The 19,738-nt window shown below is 39.6% G+C and overlaps 1 protein-coding gene across 1 annotated transcript in view; it reads left to right on the forward strand.

Annotated features, from left to right (window-relative positions):
* LOC145986372 (F-box/LRR-repeat protein 4-like) overlaps nucleotides 1-17,216 on the forward strand; it is a 67,457-nt gene extending 50,241 nt beyond the window's left edge. The window contains exons 8-11 of the mRNA XM_083120290.1: nucleotides 6,191-6,352; nucleotides 7,090-7,255; nucleotides 11,603-11,794; nucleotides 14,657-17,216. Of these exons, the coding sequence (XP_082976416.1) occupies nucleotides 6,191-6,352; nucleotides 7,090-7,255; nucleotides 11,603-11,794; nucleotides 14,657-14,807 (671 nt within the window). The 3' untranslated portion in view covers nucleotides 14,808-17,216. The remainder of the gene's footprint in view (nucleotides 1-6,190; nucleotides 6,353-7,089; nucleotides 7,256-11,602; nucleotides 11,795-14,656) is intronic.
* Nucleotides 17,217-19,738: the final 2,522 nt, after the last annotated feature.

Below are 19,738 nucleotides of genomic sequence, written 5' to 3' on the forward strand. Positions count from 1 at the left end.
GACAAAAAATTGTCCAGTCCTGCAATAATATACGTATAATTCATATTGTTTTGCCAAAACTATTTTGCATTCTATTCATAATATTAATGTGTATTTTTTTGTCAGACCCTGACTAACTAGAAACGCAAATGAATCATACTCCAATGCTACTTGTATCTTTAGAAATACGTATGTAACTGCATTACTATTTCATTTAAGAAGTTCGTATTACATAGACCTTGTTGGATGTATCAAAAAGACTTAATATATCTTTAGCATAAAATCCACACATGCTAACTTATTACTTCATGAAAGTGAAATATTATTATGCAGCTTGACATTTATATTTTTTGACAGACTAAATGGCGACTAGCTACGTATTGGTTCCTTTTTTTCCCCCACTAACTTTAAACTTACACTTTTTTTTTCCTTTTTGGTCTAGGTGATAAACATATCTGTTTATCATCTAGACCCAACTGTGCGATATCTGTTTATCACCTAGACCCAACTGTGCGATATCTGTTTATCATCTAGACCCAACTGTGCGATATCTGTTTATCATCTAGACCCAACTGTGCGATATCTGTTTATCATCTAGACCCAACTGTGCGATATCTGTTTATCACCTAGACCCAACTATGCGATATCTGTTTATCATCTAGACCCAACTGTGCGATATCTGTTTATCACCTAGACCCAACTGTGCGATATCTGTTTATCATCTAGACCCAACTGTGTGATATCTGTTTATCACCTAGACCCAACTGTGCGATATCTGTTTATCATCTAGACCCAACTGTGCGATATCTGTTTATCACCTAGACCCAACTGTGCGATATCTGTTTATCATCTAGACCCAACTGTGTGATATCTGTTTATCACCTAGACCCAACTGTGCGATATCTGTTTATCATCTAGACCCAACTGTGCGATATCTGTTTATCACCTAGACCCAACTGTGCGATATCTGTTTATCATCTAGACCCAACTGTGCGATATCTGTTTATCACCTAGACCCAACTGTGCGATATCTGTTTATCATCTAGACCCAACTGTGCGATATCTGTTTATCATCTAGACCCAACTGTGCGATATCTGTTTATCATCTAGACCCAACTGTGCGATATCTGTTTATCACCTAGACCCAACTGTGCGATATCTGTTTATCATCTAGACCCAACTGTGCGATATCTGTTTATCATCTAGACCCAACTGTGCGATATCTGTTTATCACCTAGACCCAACTGTGCGATATCTGTTTATCATCTAGACCCAACTGTGCGATATCTGTTTATCACCTAGACCCAACTGTGCGATATCTGTTTATCATCTAGACCCAACTGTGCGATATCTGTTTATCATCTAGACCCAACTGTGCGATATCTGTTTATCATCTAGACCCAACTGTGCGATATCTGTTTATCACCTAGACCCAACTGTGCGATATCTGTTTATCATCTAGACCCAACTGTGCGATATCTGTTTATCATCTAGACCCAACTGTGCGATATCTGTTTATCATCTAGACCCAACTGTGCGATTCGAGGTAAAATGTGGTATTTAAACTTTTGTACTCGTGTGTTGCAGGAGGACATAACTTTAATTAGAAAAACCTTAAAATATATGGTTTTGTCTAAGGTCACTACAAATAAGTAGAATCCATTGATGTACGCGAAAGAGAAAATTAATATCATTATCTATTGATATATGTTGATATGGTTTTTGTGTGACAAAATGTCATTGAATGAAAATATGACAAGAATCTGGTCTCTACTTTGGACTTATGAACCATTGGTATTGTATGCTCCATGCTAGGTATTAATCAGATTATTGAAGCAAATTACTTGACATGTGTATTTAATTATCCTTGAAGTATCTAATGAAGCACTATTTTTACATGGATTTGTTTTAGATTAAATCTATACTTATCTTTTTTCATCAAGGTAATAATCGAAGCAGGGTTTTTTATATTATCCAAACCAGGGTCGCCGTTAGGGGTGTGCGACATATGCCACCGCACAGGGCTTCATGCTTCCGAAATATTTGTAATAGATTATTGAATCTTTTATTCGCATTCATTTCTTGTGCAAACGTGATCACTTTATAATAGAAGAAAGAAAAGAAAGGAAATCTGTATTAGCAATAGAAATCTATTTAAGTTTACATAGTGTAGAAAAAAGGAAACATAATTTTCCAACATGGGCTGCAAGGTGGAAGCCTCCTACTTCCGACGGACTGCAGTTGAATATCTTGTTTGTGACCACAACCTTCGACTGATTTCCTGCCATAAACCAATGTCCGAGAGAGTACAGAAACTATAATGTGATTCTTTGTGAAGCTGAGACCCCAAATTTTATGGTACACATGTTTGGACTCCCACATTTTGGTTTTACGTTCTAGCTAAATTGAGAAAAGATGAAAAGAAGAGGATTGTGACCATGACGGAAACTTGTCCTGGGTCGATATTCCCTTTTGTGTGAAAAACAACATTTTTATTCCTAAAAGCCCCTCCTAGAGAAGGGACGTTCACAGATTTTGCCAGATATTTGCCAGTGGGCCAACAAGTTTCAAGTCAAATAAATCATTATCGTTTGAAGCAGTAGTGCATGCTGCTTCCATCAAAATATTTCATTTCCAGTTTACTTAAAAAAATTAATCATCTAACATCGCCGATAAAAGTAGCAAGTGACGAAAGGGCCAAGGGGGCACTTGTCGTCGTCCCCTGAGATTTCTGGAAACACCAGTTTGGGGGAAGTTGGGGGATGTTTACATGGATCAACATAAAATGCAGTGGGTGGAGGTGCAAATTATCCTACTGTGGAATGCTTTATGATAATTTTCTTAACATGAGGTGTTAGTGTCACCCCCACATTCCTCCCACTGACCCCCCACCCTTTCAGAAGACTCCTGCCTTGATTTGAGAACCAACATGTCTTTTTAAAAACATTTACCACAGTCGCCACTTGTCAAAATTTGACTTCGATAAGGTGACTGAAGACTTTGATACACAAAAGGCGAGAGATTGTAACTATGAAAGGAAAACTATATGATTTTTGCATTTAATGTATTCTACTTGTTTTCTAAATTAATTTCCTGCCACGATACTTTCCTAAACCATATGGAATGTTCACATTTTACAATACAGTGTGTGAAGACTCTGTAACACACACACAGACATTTATGTAGTAATTATATGGAAATACACTTATACAGAGTCACCGACCTCCATAGCGGAGTGGTTAGTACAGCGTGCTACAACACCAGGGCTCCCTGGTTCGAATCTCAGCTTGATCGTGTGTGTTCTTTGCGAGTGTCACTTCATCAATTTCATCTTGTCATTCATCCTCATCGTCATGATTAGCCGAAAGTGGCAGAAAACAGATGCTAAATAACATGGTGACGTTGTGGGCCACAGACAAACTTTCACAGCTTGCAGAGGACGTCAATGCAAACAACTTTCCTTGATAACTATTTGTTCCTTGACGTTTCATTTCAACTTCGGCCATTAAATATAGAATTTTTTTATCCTGTATGCTTATGGCCATACATCACATTCATGGTTACTACAGTACAAGCATTTTTTTCCTGTCGGATAACGACAAAATCTTTAGTACACTGCGAACAGAAAAGGATGCCCCTCAGGATATAAATATCTCCAAATAAAACTTAACAAGTCTTTAATGTAAGGATAAGCAGCAGCGTAACGTGAGATCCAACATGAACCTCAGGTTTCTAAATATATATAAAAGGTTTAACATTCCAAAACATATGTCTACATTTTAATAAAGGCAGATTTTGCCCCAGCCCCCTTTCCCATGCCAAGTTACGCCTATGACGATAAGCGGCAATGCATGAATTAAACAAAAGGGATAATCTCGAGGGGGGGGGGTTCATCCTATCTGCTAGCATGATCCATTTCCATAGAATCATAAGAAAGCGAGTTACAAATTGGTTTTTATATTTTAGAAATATGAAACAGTTCTCTCTGTTGATAGAGTAGTGAAAGGAATATGAAGAAAGTTGAATGTTAACGCATTGGGGTCTCACGACGGGCATAGCCCGCAGTGCACTTAAAGTCAATGTGGACGAAAGACGGGCATAGCCCATCCTGCTGTATGCAATCGCTTTGCCGATTGAACTACGGGCTATGTTCGTAGTTCGTCTCATGTGCGTGTTCCTTCAAGCCTCTTGGTTGAAATTCCAACCGCTAGGTGACTCATGTCCTATTTTTATCTCGCACCTGTGACTGTTTGTTGTCGAGTTGATGTACGTTGCATTGTTTAGAATAGCATCGTTAGATCCAGACCGCATAGCTAGCGGAAATTCTGCATTCCATGTGTTCATTAGGTCAGTGGCGAATGCGTATGTAATTTATAAGAAAGTAAACAGGGAAAATCATAATATGCCTCTGGAAGAGTTCATCATCCATATAGGGGACACGCTACTCATCAAAGCGGGTGAAGATATTCAAGGTCAAACATCAATGTCAACTACAGCAGATAGGCTAACAGGCCGCCATTTTCCAAGGAAAATCCCCCCTACAGAGAAAAAGTCAAGGCCCTGTAGGTCATGTAAAGTTTGTGGAGACAGGCACAAAAAAGAAATTGGCAAGTGGGCAAGAAAAGACACAACGTTTTACTGCCCCAGCTGTGACGTTGCTCTCTGCATTCCTGAATGTTTCGAACTTTTTCATACAAAAGCTAATTACCTGTAATATGTAATTATTTTTTGTTATGTGCACATAAGAAGTATTCTTATGCAAGATTCAAAAGATGTATTGATAGTTAATGTAGTTTTTGCATTGTTAATTATTGAAATTTCCAGATTACGAACTTAAAATATCTCTATATCAACATTTGTTACAGTGTTGTACTTTTTCTTTTTTCACAAAACATTGCTGAAAAAATATTCAAAAATGTCTGAAAATGAAAAGAAAATTTAACAAATTTTTGTTCATTGAATAGAGGATGTTTTGTAGATTTAAGAAATGTGTGGTAAATAAAAAGAAATTAAAAATATTTTTTCTATGATTTTTTTAAAAACAACCAAAAACCGCAGGCCAGAGGTAAAAGTGCTGTATTATGAGGCCAGACCCGAATGTGTTAATAACAGTTTCAATAGCACGTATAATAATGTATTCATTTTGGGCTTGTCCAGACAGATTGACTAATTAAGATCATGTATATACAGGATGGTGCACAAATGTCACCATTGTCACATATTTAATTAGAACTCTACTACTGGACTGTTGGTGTTGCAACTGATTGAGCAAATGCTATACTTCTTGTGCCTTGTAATATGGGTCCTGGGTTCGATACCCAGTGGAGCACATAGTGATTTGGATCCCTTTAAACTGTTGGTCCAGTCCCAATTAGCCTTTTTGTACATAAAAAACTCAATATCAAACTATACTTCATGGAGATTACATTAGGTGACATCACAAGTTAGAATTGGGTGGAGGAGAAGGCGCACACACCAATTTGTGAGATCGCAGACCACAGTTGGTTTATTCTTGAAATGTTTTTCTGCAGGAACAAAGACTGTGGCAGGAGTTGGTGATATTTTCATGCTAACTTTGGTTCATGATAGACCCCCTGAAAACAGACAGTTGAGAATGTGTTCAAAAAATCTGATTGAAATGTTACATGCTGAACAAAAAGGGAGCTCACATCACTAACCTTCTTACCTGTGAAAGCCCTTAAGGTGTAAGAGCCTTGCTGATGGCATAGTGGTAACATCATCACCTTGTAATTAAAGGGGCCTGTGTTCAATGGTTTGATAGTGGAAGCACACAGTGGTTCAGATCCCACTTTAAGTTGTAGGTCCAGTCCCAGTTAACCTTTCTGAGCATAAAGTGGGCTTGAAACAACAATTCAAATCCTTTAGATGCACGAGTGGTTTGATTCAAAGTGCCTGCAAATTAACAGTCTCTCTGATGATGTTACCATTCAGAAACAATTCACAAACTATAGTAAATAATTCTGTATCATTCTTGTCAAGAATATGAGGGTTATGTATGAAGGAAATGGTATGACATTTTGTGTACCACCCTGCATATTACAAATACTTAGGTTGTATATTTTGTGCTTTCGTAGTTTGTGAATTGCAGGTTGTTGACATGGACACCTATAATAAATCTATCTCTTTTGTAGTTTTCCTGATCAATTAAAAATTGTAAAAATTCTTTCCTGATTATGAATTTCTTTTGTAGAGCTAGAACTGCAAAACTGCCAGTCAATTGAAGGAGATGGATTCTACGGTTTATCTGAATTAAATGGTCTTCAACGGCTGGATTTGTATAGGACTGCTATTGAACTAGAGCCTTTGAAACACATTCTCAGTGCCTCACCTCATTTGAAGCATATCAACTTAGGTATGGTATATTTCATACTGGAAAGTAGATAAAATTATCCCAGCTTGTTACACTACGAGGCAAACGTGCCTGGATACTCAGGGAGATTCCTTAAAAAAATCTCACATAGTTTGGTGCTTTTTTCCTAGAAATAAAAGTATTGGTCAACCTTGAATGACCCTTGCATAAATTTTAATGATCTGAACTAGATATACGATAGGTAATGAATGTAACCTGTAACATTTCTACATATTTTACTCTTGCATGTAATAATGATTATGTTAATAATATACACATTCATATTATTCTTAATAAAATGTATTATTGCCGACCTCCATGGAGTGGTTATCACAGAATGCTATGATGTCAGGGATCCCAGGTTCGAATCCTAGCCTGGGCATGGGTATTCTTTGCGAGTGTCCCTTCATCAATATTATCGTATCATTTTTCATCCTCATCTTCGCAATTAGACAAAAGTGTCGGAAAAGCAAAGCAAAATAATCCAAATCAATCAATCAATCAAATTGTATTATTATTATTTTATTATTATTACATGCATGGAGGAGATCAATGTTTTGTCACAAATATACAATAATCCATCTGATTAAACAGAATATGTATTTCATAGAACTGGTGTCTTTTTTCAACACCGTTGGATCTGATGGTGGAAACAAGAATTCATCAAATAATATCTGTTGTAACAAGGAATGTGAGGTTTATAATATTAGATGTGAAGTTGATGTTTGTTAACTTTCTAGGTTCGTGTGTTCATATATCAAACATGGATGAAGTAACTCAGACATTAGCAGCATCCAATAAAGAACTAGTGTCAGTTGATCTCTGGAAGACATATAGTCTTACACCTATTGGAGTGAGGTTCCTTGCCTGTTGTTCAAAGCTGGAAGAAGTGGATTTTGGTTGGTGGTAAGTTGCCACTTGCATTTCTTTTCTTTTTGTATTCTTTTTTAGTCTATACTGCTTTTCATATTGGATTATTGTAGGGATAACTTAAAAAGTACCAGGTTTTCCTAAAGTCCTTTCCACATTTAAATTCATTATAACTTTGTAATTAACAGAGATATTTCAGTGAAATAAAGTTTGTACTGCGCAACAGTCTTTAAAGTTTTACCTGGCAACACTGCATGTCTGTCGTTCTCATCGCCACACCTCCAACTGAGCACCATTCACATCGATGCATTCCTCCAATCTCGTCTTGAAACCCAGAATGGCTTTCCAGGGCTGCTCATTCGAAATGCCCACGATAACTGCAGATATCTTTGCTTTGATGTTATCCAGATCTCTTGGCTTTTCCACGTACACCTGTTTTGACATATCCCCACAGCCAAAAGTCTCCGGAGCCAGCCACCTTGCGGCCCATGATGAGGAACCTCTGTGGCCAATCCACATGCCTCCAAATTCCTGATCCAGGATGATCGCTACCCGGAAGCAGCCACTGAAAGGAATATTATAGTGGTTGGTGTGAACGGTAACGCAAAGTCCAGGTTTTGGGTGGAGGAGTGGTGGTTGTTCATGCAGAGGTTGAGGGCTGTTGATGTTTTGCCCAGGTAGAAGTTCCCACAGATATTGCAGATGAGGATATAAATGAGGTTAGAGCTGTAGCGGGTTCCTTTGGGATAGAGTGTGAATTTGCCAGTGGTAGTGTGGATCTGGAGGGTGTGGGACCTGACAAATATGGGCAGGTTTTGCACGTTGGGTGGTTGCATTTGTGGGTGGGGGAGTTGATTCTGAGTTGGTGGGTTGTGGTGGACCAGGATGTTTTGGAGGTTTGGGGGGAGTTTGAAACTCTGGGATTGTCGGAGAAGATATTTCTGGTGTCAGGATCACTGTGTAGAATGGGAAGGAGGGAACGTAGAGTGTGTCTGATTTTGTTGAAGTGGGGGTGATGTTGGGTGTCAGGTATAGGGGGATTGGTGGAAGGTTTCTTTGTGGAGGTGTATGAAGCAGCTCGGGACATTTGTTTGGTGACCAGGTGGACCGAGCAAAACTCATGTACCCCAGCAGCTTGGATTTATATGAGCCACAGACCAAATGAGTTGTTTGTTCCCAACCACCGTTGTTTAATATTGGTGTAGAAAAATTCCGCGAAGATTGTGCCTCAAATCTTGACAGATGACCACTTTCATCTGATCTTTTACACAGTGCAGAGATGTTGGATAGGGTCATTACCTGTGATGGTAATACATGGTGTATTCAATATAACCCAGAAGCAAAACACCAGAGCATACAGTGAAAACATGTGATCACAAGACACAAGGGGATAGTTTACTATGAATTCACTGCACAAGGACAAACTGTGAATCAGAATGTGTTCAGGGGAAAAGTCTCCAAATTCAAGCCTGACAAGTGGATTCTCCATTTTGACAATGCTCCTTTACATGGTATGTTTCTAAAGAGTTTCTGGCTAAGAAATGCGCTACAAAAATGAAGTCCCTACATATTTTTTTCCATATTAAAAACACGCCCTGGATGGACAAGAATTTGCTGATATTCGTGACATACAACCCAATATGACAATGTTTCTGCAAAGTTTTCTTGGAAACTATTTTTAAGATTGTTCTGGCTGTGACACCTTCATCTCACAAAGTGCACAGCTTCACAAGGAGACTATTTCGAAGGTAACAGCAGCTGCTAGTGCGAGGGTAAGGACATTTTGCTTTAACAGGACAAATTCCAGGTTAAATTGTCACACCTTCTATTCATCACACCTATTCAGTGCTACCTTCTCACTTAACCTGTGTCTCAACAAAATTAAGAGAATAAACACATGTTTTCGAATTTCTCCAAAACTAATGGACAGAATGTAATGCAATTTGGTATGGATACAGAGTAATAGCCTACAGCAATACACACCATACAACAGTGAACGTACACACACACACACATATGACCGTGAGTATTGCCTATGAGAGCAGGAATGTCCAACACTGCCGTTGCAAGATGGCACCGAAAGTGAGGCTAATAGGGATTTGGTCACCTCGAACAGACACACAGGTGGCACAGCAAGTCAGCATACTGACTCTTGAGAAGTGCCTGTGGCAGCTGCACCCACTCCTGCTCCAAAGCAGTTCGAAGCTCATGGATGGTCCTTGGAGGCACTCGGCGACCTGCAATGGCCCTCCCAAGTGCATCCCAGATATGTTAAATTGGGTTCAGGTTTGGAGATCGGGCTGGCTAATCCATCCGCCGAATATCCTCACTTTCCAGAAAATCGCCGACCAAGAGAGTTCTATGTGGACGGGTATTGTCGTCCATGAAAATAAACCGAGGGCCAAATGTACTCCTGAAAAGTTGCACATAGGGCTGTAAGTTCTCCTCTCGATACCTCTGTGCAATCAGGGTGCCTATGTCAAACACATGGAGAGGTCTGCATCCATCCAACATGATACCTCCGCCACCATAGTGATTCATTTCCCTGATGATGGCATGGTATCGGGTCCCAGGTTCTCTCCAGATCAAAGTCCATCGCGAATCAATCAATGTCAAGGCTGAATCTCTACTCATCAGTGAAGAGGACATGGGCCCACTGATGTTGGATCCACGGCTGATGTTCTCCTCACCATGCCAGATGCACTCTCCTGCAGGCAGGGGTGAATGGGATGCAAACAGCAGCTCGTCTGTCTGGCATACAGCCTGGGCTCATGGAGCCTTCGGGGAAACAGTAACCATGGAAATGGAGGTCCCAGTGGCAGCACAGAGCCCACGAGCAAGCAGTGTGGCTGTTCCCGTCCTCTGGTGCCTGGCAGACAGTGCCAAATACCAATCCTTATTGGCCGTTGTGGCTTTTGGATGTCCTTGCGCAGGCCATCGGAATATGGATCTGCTCTCCTGAAACTCTTTCCACAAATTGCAGATGACACTAGGTGTTACATTGAACTCACATGCAACCTGAACTTGATGGGAAGGAGCTTCTAATCACCCAACGATACTCCATCTCATGCCATCCTCTAAACTTTCGTGGGTACTCATTCTACCACACTGCTTCGTTCAACATGCTTCAAAATTCAGTGAATGCTCGAATTCCTGTCTCGTGAACTTTTCTTAAGTTTCCCGCAGCTTAATTTCCTGTCGTGTATGTCACAGACAACCTTTGTCTTCTGGAATGAGAAGACAAAGGTTGTTGTTAAATAGTTCCAGCTTCTTCAAACTTACCATTAATTTGAGTAATGCCAGTTGACGTTAATGTATCTCTGTGAAACTTCCTTCTGTTGTTTCACTTCACTTATCTTCTTGCACTTTCAGTATCACTTTAGAAAAAAAAATTAATTCTTTAGAATTTAGACTCAGTTCAGCCATTACATGAAATCAGTTGCAATATAAAGAATGACAATTCAGTGAGTTGTGGCTGTAAAAGTGTGTATACATTTTATTGGTACATCCTGTATGTATGAGTGGTGATAAATTCATAACTTGAGGGAAAATTAGAACATCAGAGTTTACATTCTGACGACATCTCTGCTTGCATGATAGTGAGTCAGTAGTCTACTATCACTTGAACTTAATTTTCCGATAAACAAAACAAAATGTCAGTGGCACATATGGGATAAAACCACCATTTTTGAAGGGCTTACAGCAGGGATCTTGAACTCGTCAGACAGTGTGGGCCACATTAACCATTTCAATGACGCTTGTAGGCCACAAAGCTATACTGCGGTATTGAAAACTGTAAGATGCTGCCATCTACCAGTCCCAAGCGGTACTTTATGTTAAGTACTTAATTTTTAAAATGGCACGGGCCCGCGGGCCATGGGTTAAAGACCCCTGACTTACAGCATTTAAACAAGAGCCTAGCAAGCAAAGCAATATTAAGGCTTAATTACTAATTTTGAAATTGTCTCCCCTTTTGAAAAACATCTTTGTATGATGTGCTTTTAGTGTTGTACAGATATTTGCAATAGTTTTGGAACTACATAGTACTACAACAGCGATAGTAAACCACAGGAAAATTCACATGAATGCACTAGAAGGGATTGAAAAGCAAATGTAATTCTTCATAATTCGGAATGTTATAGCTGTTTTAGAAAGGATAGAAAATTTCAAAACTGGCTTCACTGGTATAGGTCAAAGGTCCAGCCTATCTTTAAGAAAAAGTTGTTTGCCTTGATGTACGCAATGTGCATGCTCTAAAAGTTGTTCAGGTTGTACAGTGACTGCGGAGAATAGACTGAAAGGGCAAATGGCTTTGATCTCCTGGTAAATAAATAAATTTCTGTTGACCCTTCCAAGTAATCGACAGCTTTTTTTCATCCTTAGTCTAGGTGTTGGAGTCCCAGGAGACAGCTTGCAGATATTAGCAAGAAATTGCCCAAGACTGAAGAAACTGTTTTTAGCAGCACTCAGAGGAATTGCTGACCGTGACATAGAAAGCTTTATAGAGTGCTGTCCTGATTTACAGCAGGTGGATTTGCTGGGAGCCAGAAGTCTTACATCTGATATTTGCCTAAGGTTTGTGTTAATATATAATTTTTATTGAACTGAACCAGCAGCATGAAATAACTTATGGCACATGGAGGATATATTGTAACTTGCTGAACAATTATGTGAAAATTATGACTCAACCAGGAATCCACACGAGTGCTCTGCCACTGATCTGCCAAGGCAATATCTAGACTCCCTACAGTTTCCACATTTCTGTGTTCTAGGTATACTTCAACTTCTCATTGCTATGGGACATGCAGTGTGGGGCAGAATTAGGTAAACACTTTTGGGATGTTATGAATGTTTAATAAATTCTCTTAAAGGCGTATCATTTGTTTAATAATGAACAATAACTCAAAAATGTTTGTTTAGTTCACTGTAGTCCCAATCTGCTGAACAGCGTGAGTAAATTATGTGCTTCAAGTGTGTACTTCCATTTTCCACACACTTGCCAATTTGCACAGTGGCATTTAGTGCAGCTGCTGTGAGAATATCGACTGGTATGTTGTTCACGATGTCTGGTATTGGAACCTTCAGTTCTGGGACACACTGTGCCTGCCTTCTGGCAATTTCTTCCTTAATGAAGTGTGGAGTAAGCTCAAGGGGCCCCTGGTGGCCTTCTGTTTTCCCTGGAAACGTTGCTCTTAGAAGTTGGTGGGTGTGTGTGTAGTCCTGCTGGAATCAGATCATGCATATATCCATGTTCTGCTGGATTGTTGGCATGACATTTTCACCATAGTTCTCGGAGCTCTCGAGTTTCCCTTCTGCTGATCATTCACACTTCTGCTTTTCACAAGAGCAGATATTGTTTTGTTGTAATTCTCTGTCCAGGAAACCTTTTTTTGGAACTTCCTTTGCACAAAGATTGGCGATTTACTCTCCAAATATTTTTCCACAATGAACACACAATGCTCCATTTCGTACTTGGTCGCCATCTTGAATTGACATCTTGCCAACAAGTGTTTTCAAGCTTACCTGTAAAGAAAAAAGAATTTTTGAGTTACTGTTCATTACTAAAGAAACGGTATGTCTTTAAGATTGTTTATTAATAACTACAGCATCCCAATCTTTCTGCAATCAAGGAAACACAATTCTGGAAATTGTGGGGGAGCTCAGACTTTCATTTGATTATCTCAATGATATTTGAACCCAAAATCCAAGGATGCATGTGCTCTATAATCTCAGTTGCCAGTCCAACCTTGGGTGTACATAGTAAATACCACCTCACTCCATGAGGCTTCCAGACTCCATAAAAGTATCAGTTGTTAAACTTCAACCAATACTTACCAGTATCACTTTTGGCTCAGTCCTAGTCTTAGTCAAGGATAGCACAACAGAATGTGTTTGTTGCCTTTGAAACACTGACATTGACAATTCCCACCAAAGTAAAAACCCAGAGCTGACTCGGTAGCTCAGTTGGTAGAGTAAAAACACTAAGTTGCTGACCAAGGCAGTTTATTAAGATAAAAACACTTAACAGGTAACGTTTCAACCCTCTATCAGGGTCTTCCTCAGACGAAGAACTAAACTAAAATGAAGAAATATACTACACACAGAAAGATTACATACACATAGCAGGGTCACTAGCCACACAACAAATCAAGTTGACAGTCCTTATCTAGGAATATGTATATATACTACTGACAGGTGATTGACAGGTCAAAATTATCAGGAGTCTAGAACCACCTGCTTACCACTCCCCCACCCCTCCTGCCTTTTTGGTTATGGATGAATACCTCCTCCTCTGGTCTTCTTCTTTTCTCTTCTTTCTTCCTTGTTCATACTTCTTTTTTCTTCATTCCTTTTCTTCATCCTTTCAACTTTTTCTAACACACTCTTCCATTCCTTGTTTATCTTGAGTCCTCCATTCCAATTCATGATGTCTTCTCCTTTCTTTTCTATTTCTTTGGCCTCCTTCCATTTTCTCACTAGTTCTCTCTTCTCTTTTCCTATTCGCCTAGCCGAATCCCATTCAACTTCATGTCCTGTTTCTCTAGTGTGTTTGAATATGGCATTCCTGTCTCTCTTCAATCTCACATCATCCATGTGTTGCTTTAACCTGTCTTTAAGTCTCTTCTTCGTTTCCCCTATATATACACTTTCACATCCTCTGCACTTCACCTCGTAGATAACCCCTTCGTCTTCTTCCTCTCTCTTTTCTTCCTTCTTCTTGCTGGCTATACTTAAAATAGTGCATCCTCCCTTCCTGTAAGTTAGTGTTTTTAATATGGAAACAAGGCTTAATTATATTACAATTGGTAGAGGAATGCCATGAATTCCAGAAACCTGAGTTGGATCTTGATTAAACCTACATTTTTCATCTCAGTTCCTACATAATATACACCTGTGTGCCAAAACATGATGCATGAATAAGTTAGAATAGTTTGTGATTTAGTCAATTTTTCCCATATACAGTAATGGAAAAAAATACTTCTCCCATACGACTACTGCTATTAAGGCTCTATGGGAAGTTTTTTTTTTTCCATGACTGTATATCACCAAATCCATCAAAGCTAAGGCTTGCAAGAACATGTTTATTGCTATCAACACATTTGTGACATACAAGTAAACATATCTTGAGTTATTTCTTTGTTATCTATCATTTTCATGCCGACCTCCTTTGCAGAGTTGTTAGCACAGGATGCTACGATGCCAGGGGTCTCAAGTTTGAATCTGACTTGGGCATGGATGTTCTTTGTGAGTCTCACTTCATCATGTCATCGCTCATCACTCATCCTCATCATCGTAATTAGCCAAAGGTGGCAGAAAAGCGATGATAAACAACAAAAATCAAATCATTGTCATATTTTTATGTGCCTTATCCAGTGTACAAGAGCATGACAACATATTTTTGCCACATTAAATGATTTAATGAGACTTTTTTTCCAGATTTCTCAGGGATTGTAAGCAGCTGAAGCTTCTAGATTTGAGCTTCTGTGACCAAGTACCAGACAGCCAAGTGTCTCAGTGGAGAGTGCTGTTCCCAGAAGTCAGCATCAAGAGGAGTTTCCAAAGGGAAATGGCTCTACCTCTGGATTGACCAGATATGTCTGTAGCTCCGAACAACATTTTATATTTTGGAGATTAATTTGAGCATAGGAGATAAGAGAGAATATTGAATCCAAGTACCTGATAATTCCTAAGATAGTATATAAAAGTTATGTAAATGTATTATTTATATATGTAAATATGGGTATGTGTGTATGTGTATGTGGTGTAAATGATATAGGAAACACTCACCAGACATTAGAAAAATTTTAATTTTTTACAATTTGAGCTGCATCATGAACTGAGAGTTTGACCTTCAGATTTGCCAGTCCCAGATTGAAGATATAGTTGGTACAGAAAAACTTGGGGTTCTCTCGCACCAACCCTTTTTTCCCCTCGCATTGCAACCCCCCCTCCCCTTCCCCTCCCCACCACACACACACTGCAGCCTACCACTCACAGTTTTGACAAGCCTGACGAGAGAACCAAGTTTTTCTGTACCAACTATACAGGGTGCATCAGCAAAATCTGGACAAATGAAACAGTGTATCATAGCAAGTGTTTCTTCGTCAAGAACTTACACTTATGAATAGAGAGAGAGACAGAGAATAGGGAGGCAGGAGAAAGCAAGCTTTTATTTGTCATGAAGGGATCCTTCCTGAGTCCTGTTATTCAGTAACCCCCTTTCGCTTCGATCACTTCCTCAAATCTCTGCCTGAAGCATGAGCAAGGCATCTTTAAGTGCTCTCTATCCAAATCCATGAATTCTGCCTTAATAGCAGCTTGTAGAGATGCCACGTTGTGGTGCCTGGACATGTTAATAACCCTATCAATAACGCTGGACATAATGGTCCAGAGGGTTTAAATCTGGACTATGTGGAGGCCAGAGTTCCTTCGACAGGGAGCCAACTCTCTTTGTCTTGGCAACTTCAGACAGCATCTGAAGTTGATCACATGGGATATGTATCTCGCGTCTTCTTCAACAATCCAACGCATGGTGCCCTCACTCACCCCCAAGATGGTCATGGTCACAAGTTCCTAAGGGACATTCCTGGGTCTTCCAAAATGAGCTCTTGGGCTCTTTGGACAAATACTGGGGTCCTTGTCATCTTCTCTTTTGAATTAAGTTTTCTCGCCGAGTTATCAGAACCCTAATCGGACTTCTCCTATGTCACATACTTGTGTGCGATGTCATACACAGTCGATCTTAGGTACCAGAAGAACCTTATGATTTCAGTCACAGCGCGAAGATTTTCAATAATTGCTGCTTTCCGATTGTATTCCTCACTCGTCCTCACCAACTCGACCATTTCAACATTCTGCATGTTTTACACACATGTCTGGTGTCTCGACGTGTCAACAATCAACTACCCTTGAACTCAAATTTAACGAAATCTTCACCTTGAAATTTGTCCAGGGCATATTCAATGTGGACTTGACAGCTGCAGATTGAACACTCACTTCCATTTCAGTCATATTTTTTTTTTCTGTTTGAAGATGTGGCTCACAGCCACAAAAATTTTAAAATTTTCCATTGTCTGGGGAGTGTTTCCTATTTCCATCTTTGCTATTTAGCCCTTCAGCCCCTCCTTCCTTCATTCACTATATACAGGGTGATTCAAAAGTCGCGCGACATAGGACAACTCCGTTATTTGTGCAGATACCGAAAAAACGATAGAGGGCATATGTGTAGGAAATACATTGTTGGAAATCATGAGCGTAATTGTTGCGACAGCAGATGGACCATTTATTAGTCTGCTTGAAATCACAAACAAAACAAAACAAAATGACTGTCAAAATGGCAAACGGAAAGAAACACAAACAAATCAATGTCATAACCGTACTCCATTTACGACCGAACAACAAAATTGACAATCGCAATCGCAATAGTAATAGCAACCGCACGGAGTGGCAAACTGATACAAAGGAACGACCTGAACTGACATGTCCAGCAGCTGCACCGCTGGGACACTACCGGAGGAATTGTTCAAATTGATTGCCATCCTGTTGACGGCACATCTGAATACGGTTCACAGAACTCTTGCGCACATTACGTAACACCGTAGGTGTTACTCTTGCTGCACAGGCTCCTCTGATGTTTTCCTGAAGTTCCTGCAGTGTTCGGGGCCTGTTTCTGTACACGACAGATTTGAGATGGCCCCAGAGGAAAAAGTCAACTGGTTACAAATCTGGCGACCTAGGTGGCCATTCCACGGGACCCCTGCGACCTATCCAACGCCCAGGTAAAACTTCATTCAGCAATTCGCGAGTTGTTAGTCCGAAATACAGTGGTGCTCCATCTTGCTGAAAGAAAAACCCTCTTCGTTTTGCTAGGGGCAGATTATCCAAATAGGGCAGGAGTGTCATCTCGAGATGCTCTCTGTACAGTTCAGCAGTGAGCTTGTTGTTAAGAAATACGGGACCGATGAGAACATCCCCGTGTATGCCACGCCACACATTTAACCTTGGGCCAGTCTGATGATGAGCATCTACAGCAATGTATGGGTTCTCAGTTGCCCAGTACACAGCGTTATGTCTATTCACTGTTCCGTTCAGATGGAAACAGGCCTCATCGCTGAAGAGAATATCAGCTTCAAGGTGTGGCTGCTGCGTTCGTCTTTCAGTAAACCACTCACAGAACTACACCCGTCTATCTGTGTCATCTCCATGCAGTTCCTGGACAAAATGCACACGATATGAATGTTGACCCTGTTGGACTGACTGTCAGCTTAGCTAGTACGCTAGCTGAGGTTGCATGATCTGTTGCTGTACGTGGCCGCCCAGACCGTCGTTTGTCATGTATACTGCCTGTTGCTTTGAACCGCTCGAGTAAACGACTAATGGTTGCATGATGTGGCGGTGGTTGATCTGGATGCCGTCTGTGATATTCCTCCGCAGCTTCCCGTAGACTCATCCCTGCAACATGGATAAGAACCATTTCCACCCTTTCCTGAATTGTGTACTGGGACATTGTTGTTGATTACTGGAAAAAAGAAAGAAAAATTCAACATTACGGTCATGATTTAAAACGTATTTTCCAACAATTTTGTTCTTGTTTCCTGCACACAATGAAAATAATACAAATGCAACATCACGGTCATATGTCCAACAATTTTGTCCTCTATCGTTTTTTCGGTATCTGCACAAATAACGGAATTGTCCTATGTCGCGCGACTTTTGAATCACCCTGTATATAGATATAAGAAATGGACTAGATCAATCAGTAGTCTGTCGTATTGGCCAATATAGGTGTATCAGTTTTTTGTGAATACTGTATTGCGAATAATATTACCAATCTGAAATTGCTATAAATAGCTATTAACTGAATGTAAAATTCTGCTAATTTGTTATGTTTTTATTAGCATAAGATTAATTGTTTAAATATGCATTTTTCTAAGACTAAACATATTGCAATCACCTGGTCACGTACATTAATTAATGTGAATGAATCATAGAACATTTGTAATTGTATATCAGATCAGTAGAATATCACAGTAAATTTTACATCAGTATTGGCAAAAATTTAATATTGGCCCATTCCATATATATATATATATATATATATATATATATATATATATATAAATGAAAGGAAGGGAGTTTGTGGGCAGGGGATGAAAATATGGGGTAAACTTCAAAAATGGATTCCGCGTGTGTAAAGAAGAAAGGGTTTTAATCAACGTGGGTCGAGAAATGCATAATTTCTTAGTAAGAAGGCTTGCAAGTATGATAGCATACTCGTATACATGTATTAGCTGGAATTAATCAGAAATTACACATTTTTGGCCCCGTGTTGATATAACATTTTTCCTTACTTATATATGAGAAATCAATTCCTGAAGTTTTGTTGTGTATTTTCGTTATACTGTGTGTATGTGTAAATTTCATAGTCTAATATATTTAATACAGTCTAGATATTTTGTATAAAACTTTATAATGAATATTTAATATAGTGGAATCCAGAGTTCATATTTATTGTACTACTGCAATTACACACTGCAGGTGATACCTAAAGACTGTCAAATGCCAGCCATTATCTTTCTTTGGATATAAATGTTAGGTCTTGTACTTAAAAATGTGTAGATTTCTGGTGATAACTGAAATAATGATAATTGCTGAACACATATATACGAGGCATATTTTTAATGTAAGTTCCGTTTTGATATTACATAAACACAAGGACACACGTTGTAATAATTTTATTGTTACATGGAAGCCTGGGCTTACATCTACTTTTCAACATAATTGCCACCTATATTAAGGCACTTATCGTAACGTACGACCAGCTTCTGAATGCCATCTTCATAGAAATTGGTCGCCTGATGTGATAACCAGTGCTGTGTAACTCAGACAGCATTTTTGGTACCCACCGTGAGCACAACTTCAGGTAATTTAAGCATACTGTCACAATTTCATACAGAACACTGCATGACACTTCCGGAAACTCCGTAGATAAAGATGAAATCTTAAAGCGTCTGTTTTCGTGCACTTTTTCATCAACTTGTTGCACCAGGTCATCATTAATGACTGACGGTCGCCCACTCCATCCCTCGTCGTGCACGTTTGTACGGCCATCTTTGAATGCCCACATCCATCTTCTTACCATGCTATCGCTCATAGCGTTATCTCCATACACGTCTGCAATGGATTTCGGCCGCTTTCATGTCTCTTGCACTTAGAAAACGAATGACAGCACGTAGTTCACACTCCGCAGGACTTTCAATCGTCTGAGGCATTGTAACCACACCTGAACAACTGTCTACTCGGGTGAACGGTTGCATACTGCCGTCTGTGGCAAGCCCATAGATGTGTGTGCGAAACGGCGAGTGCAGCGCTACAACAGCCTAATTGCAAAACAATGAAACTTACTTTAAAAATATGCCTCGTATGTTGTAAGATGTATTGAATTCCATAGTGAGCAACAAAACCAAAAATAAACCATGGTTTATGTAGTTATAACTGCAAGAAATCCATCACTGTGAT

Source organism: Lepisma saccharinum, chromosome 4, assembly GCF_977018435.1.
Source record: "Lepisma saccharinum chromosome 4, izLepSacc3.1, whole genome shotgun sequence".
NCBI lineage: Eukaryota > Metazoa > Arthropoda > Insecta > Zygentoma > Lepismatidae > Lepisma > Lepisma saccharinum.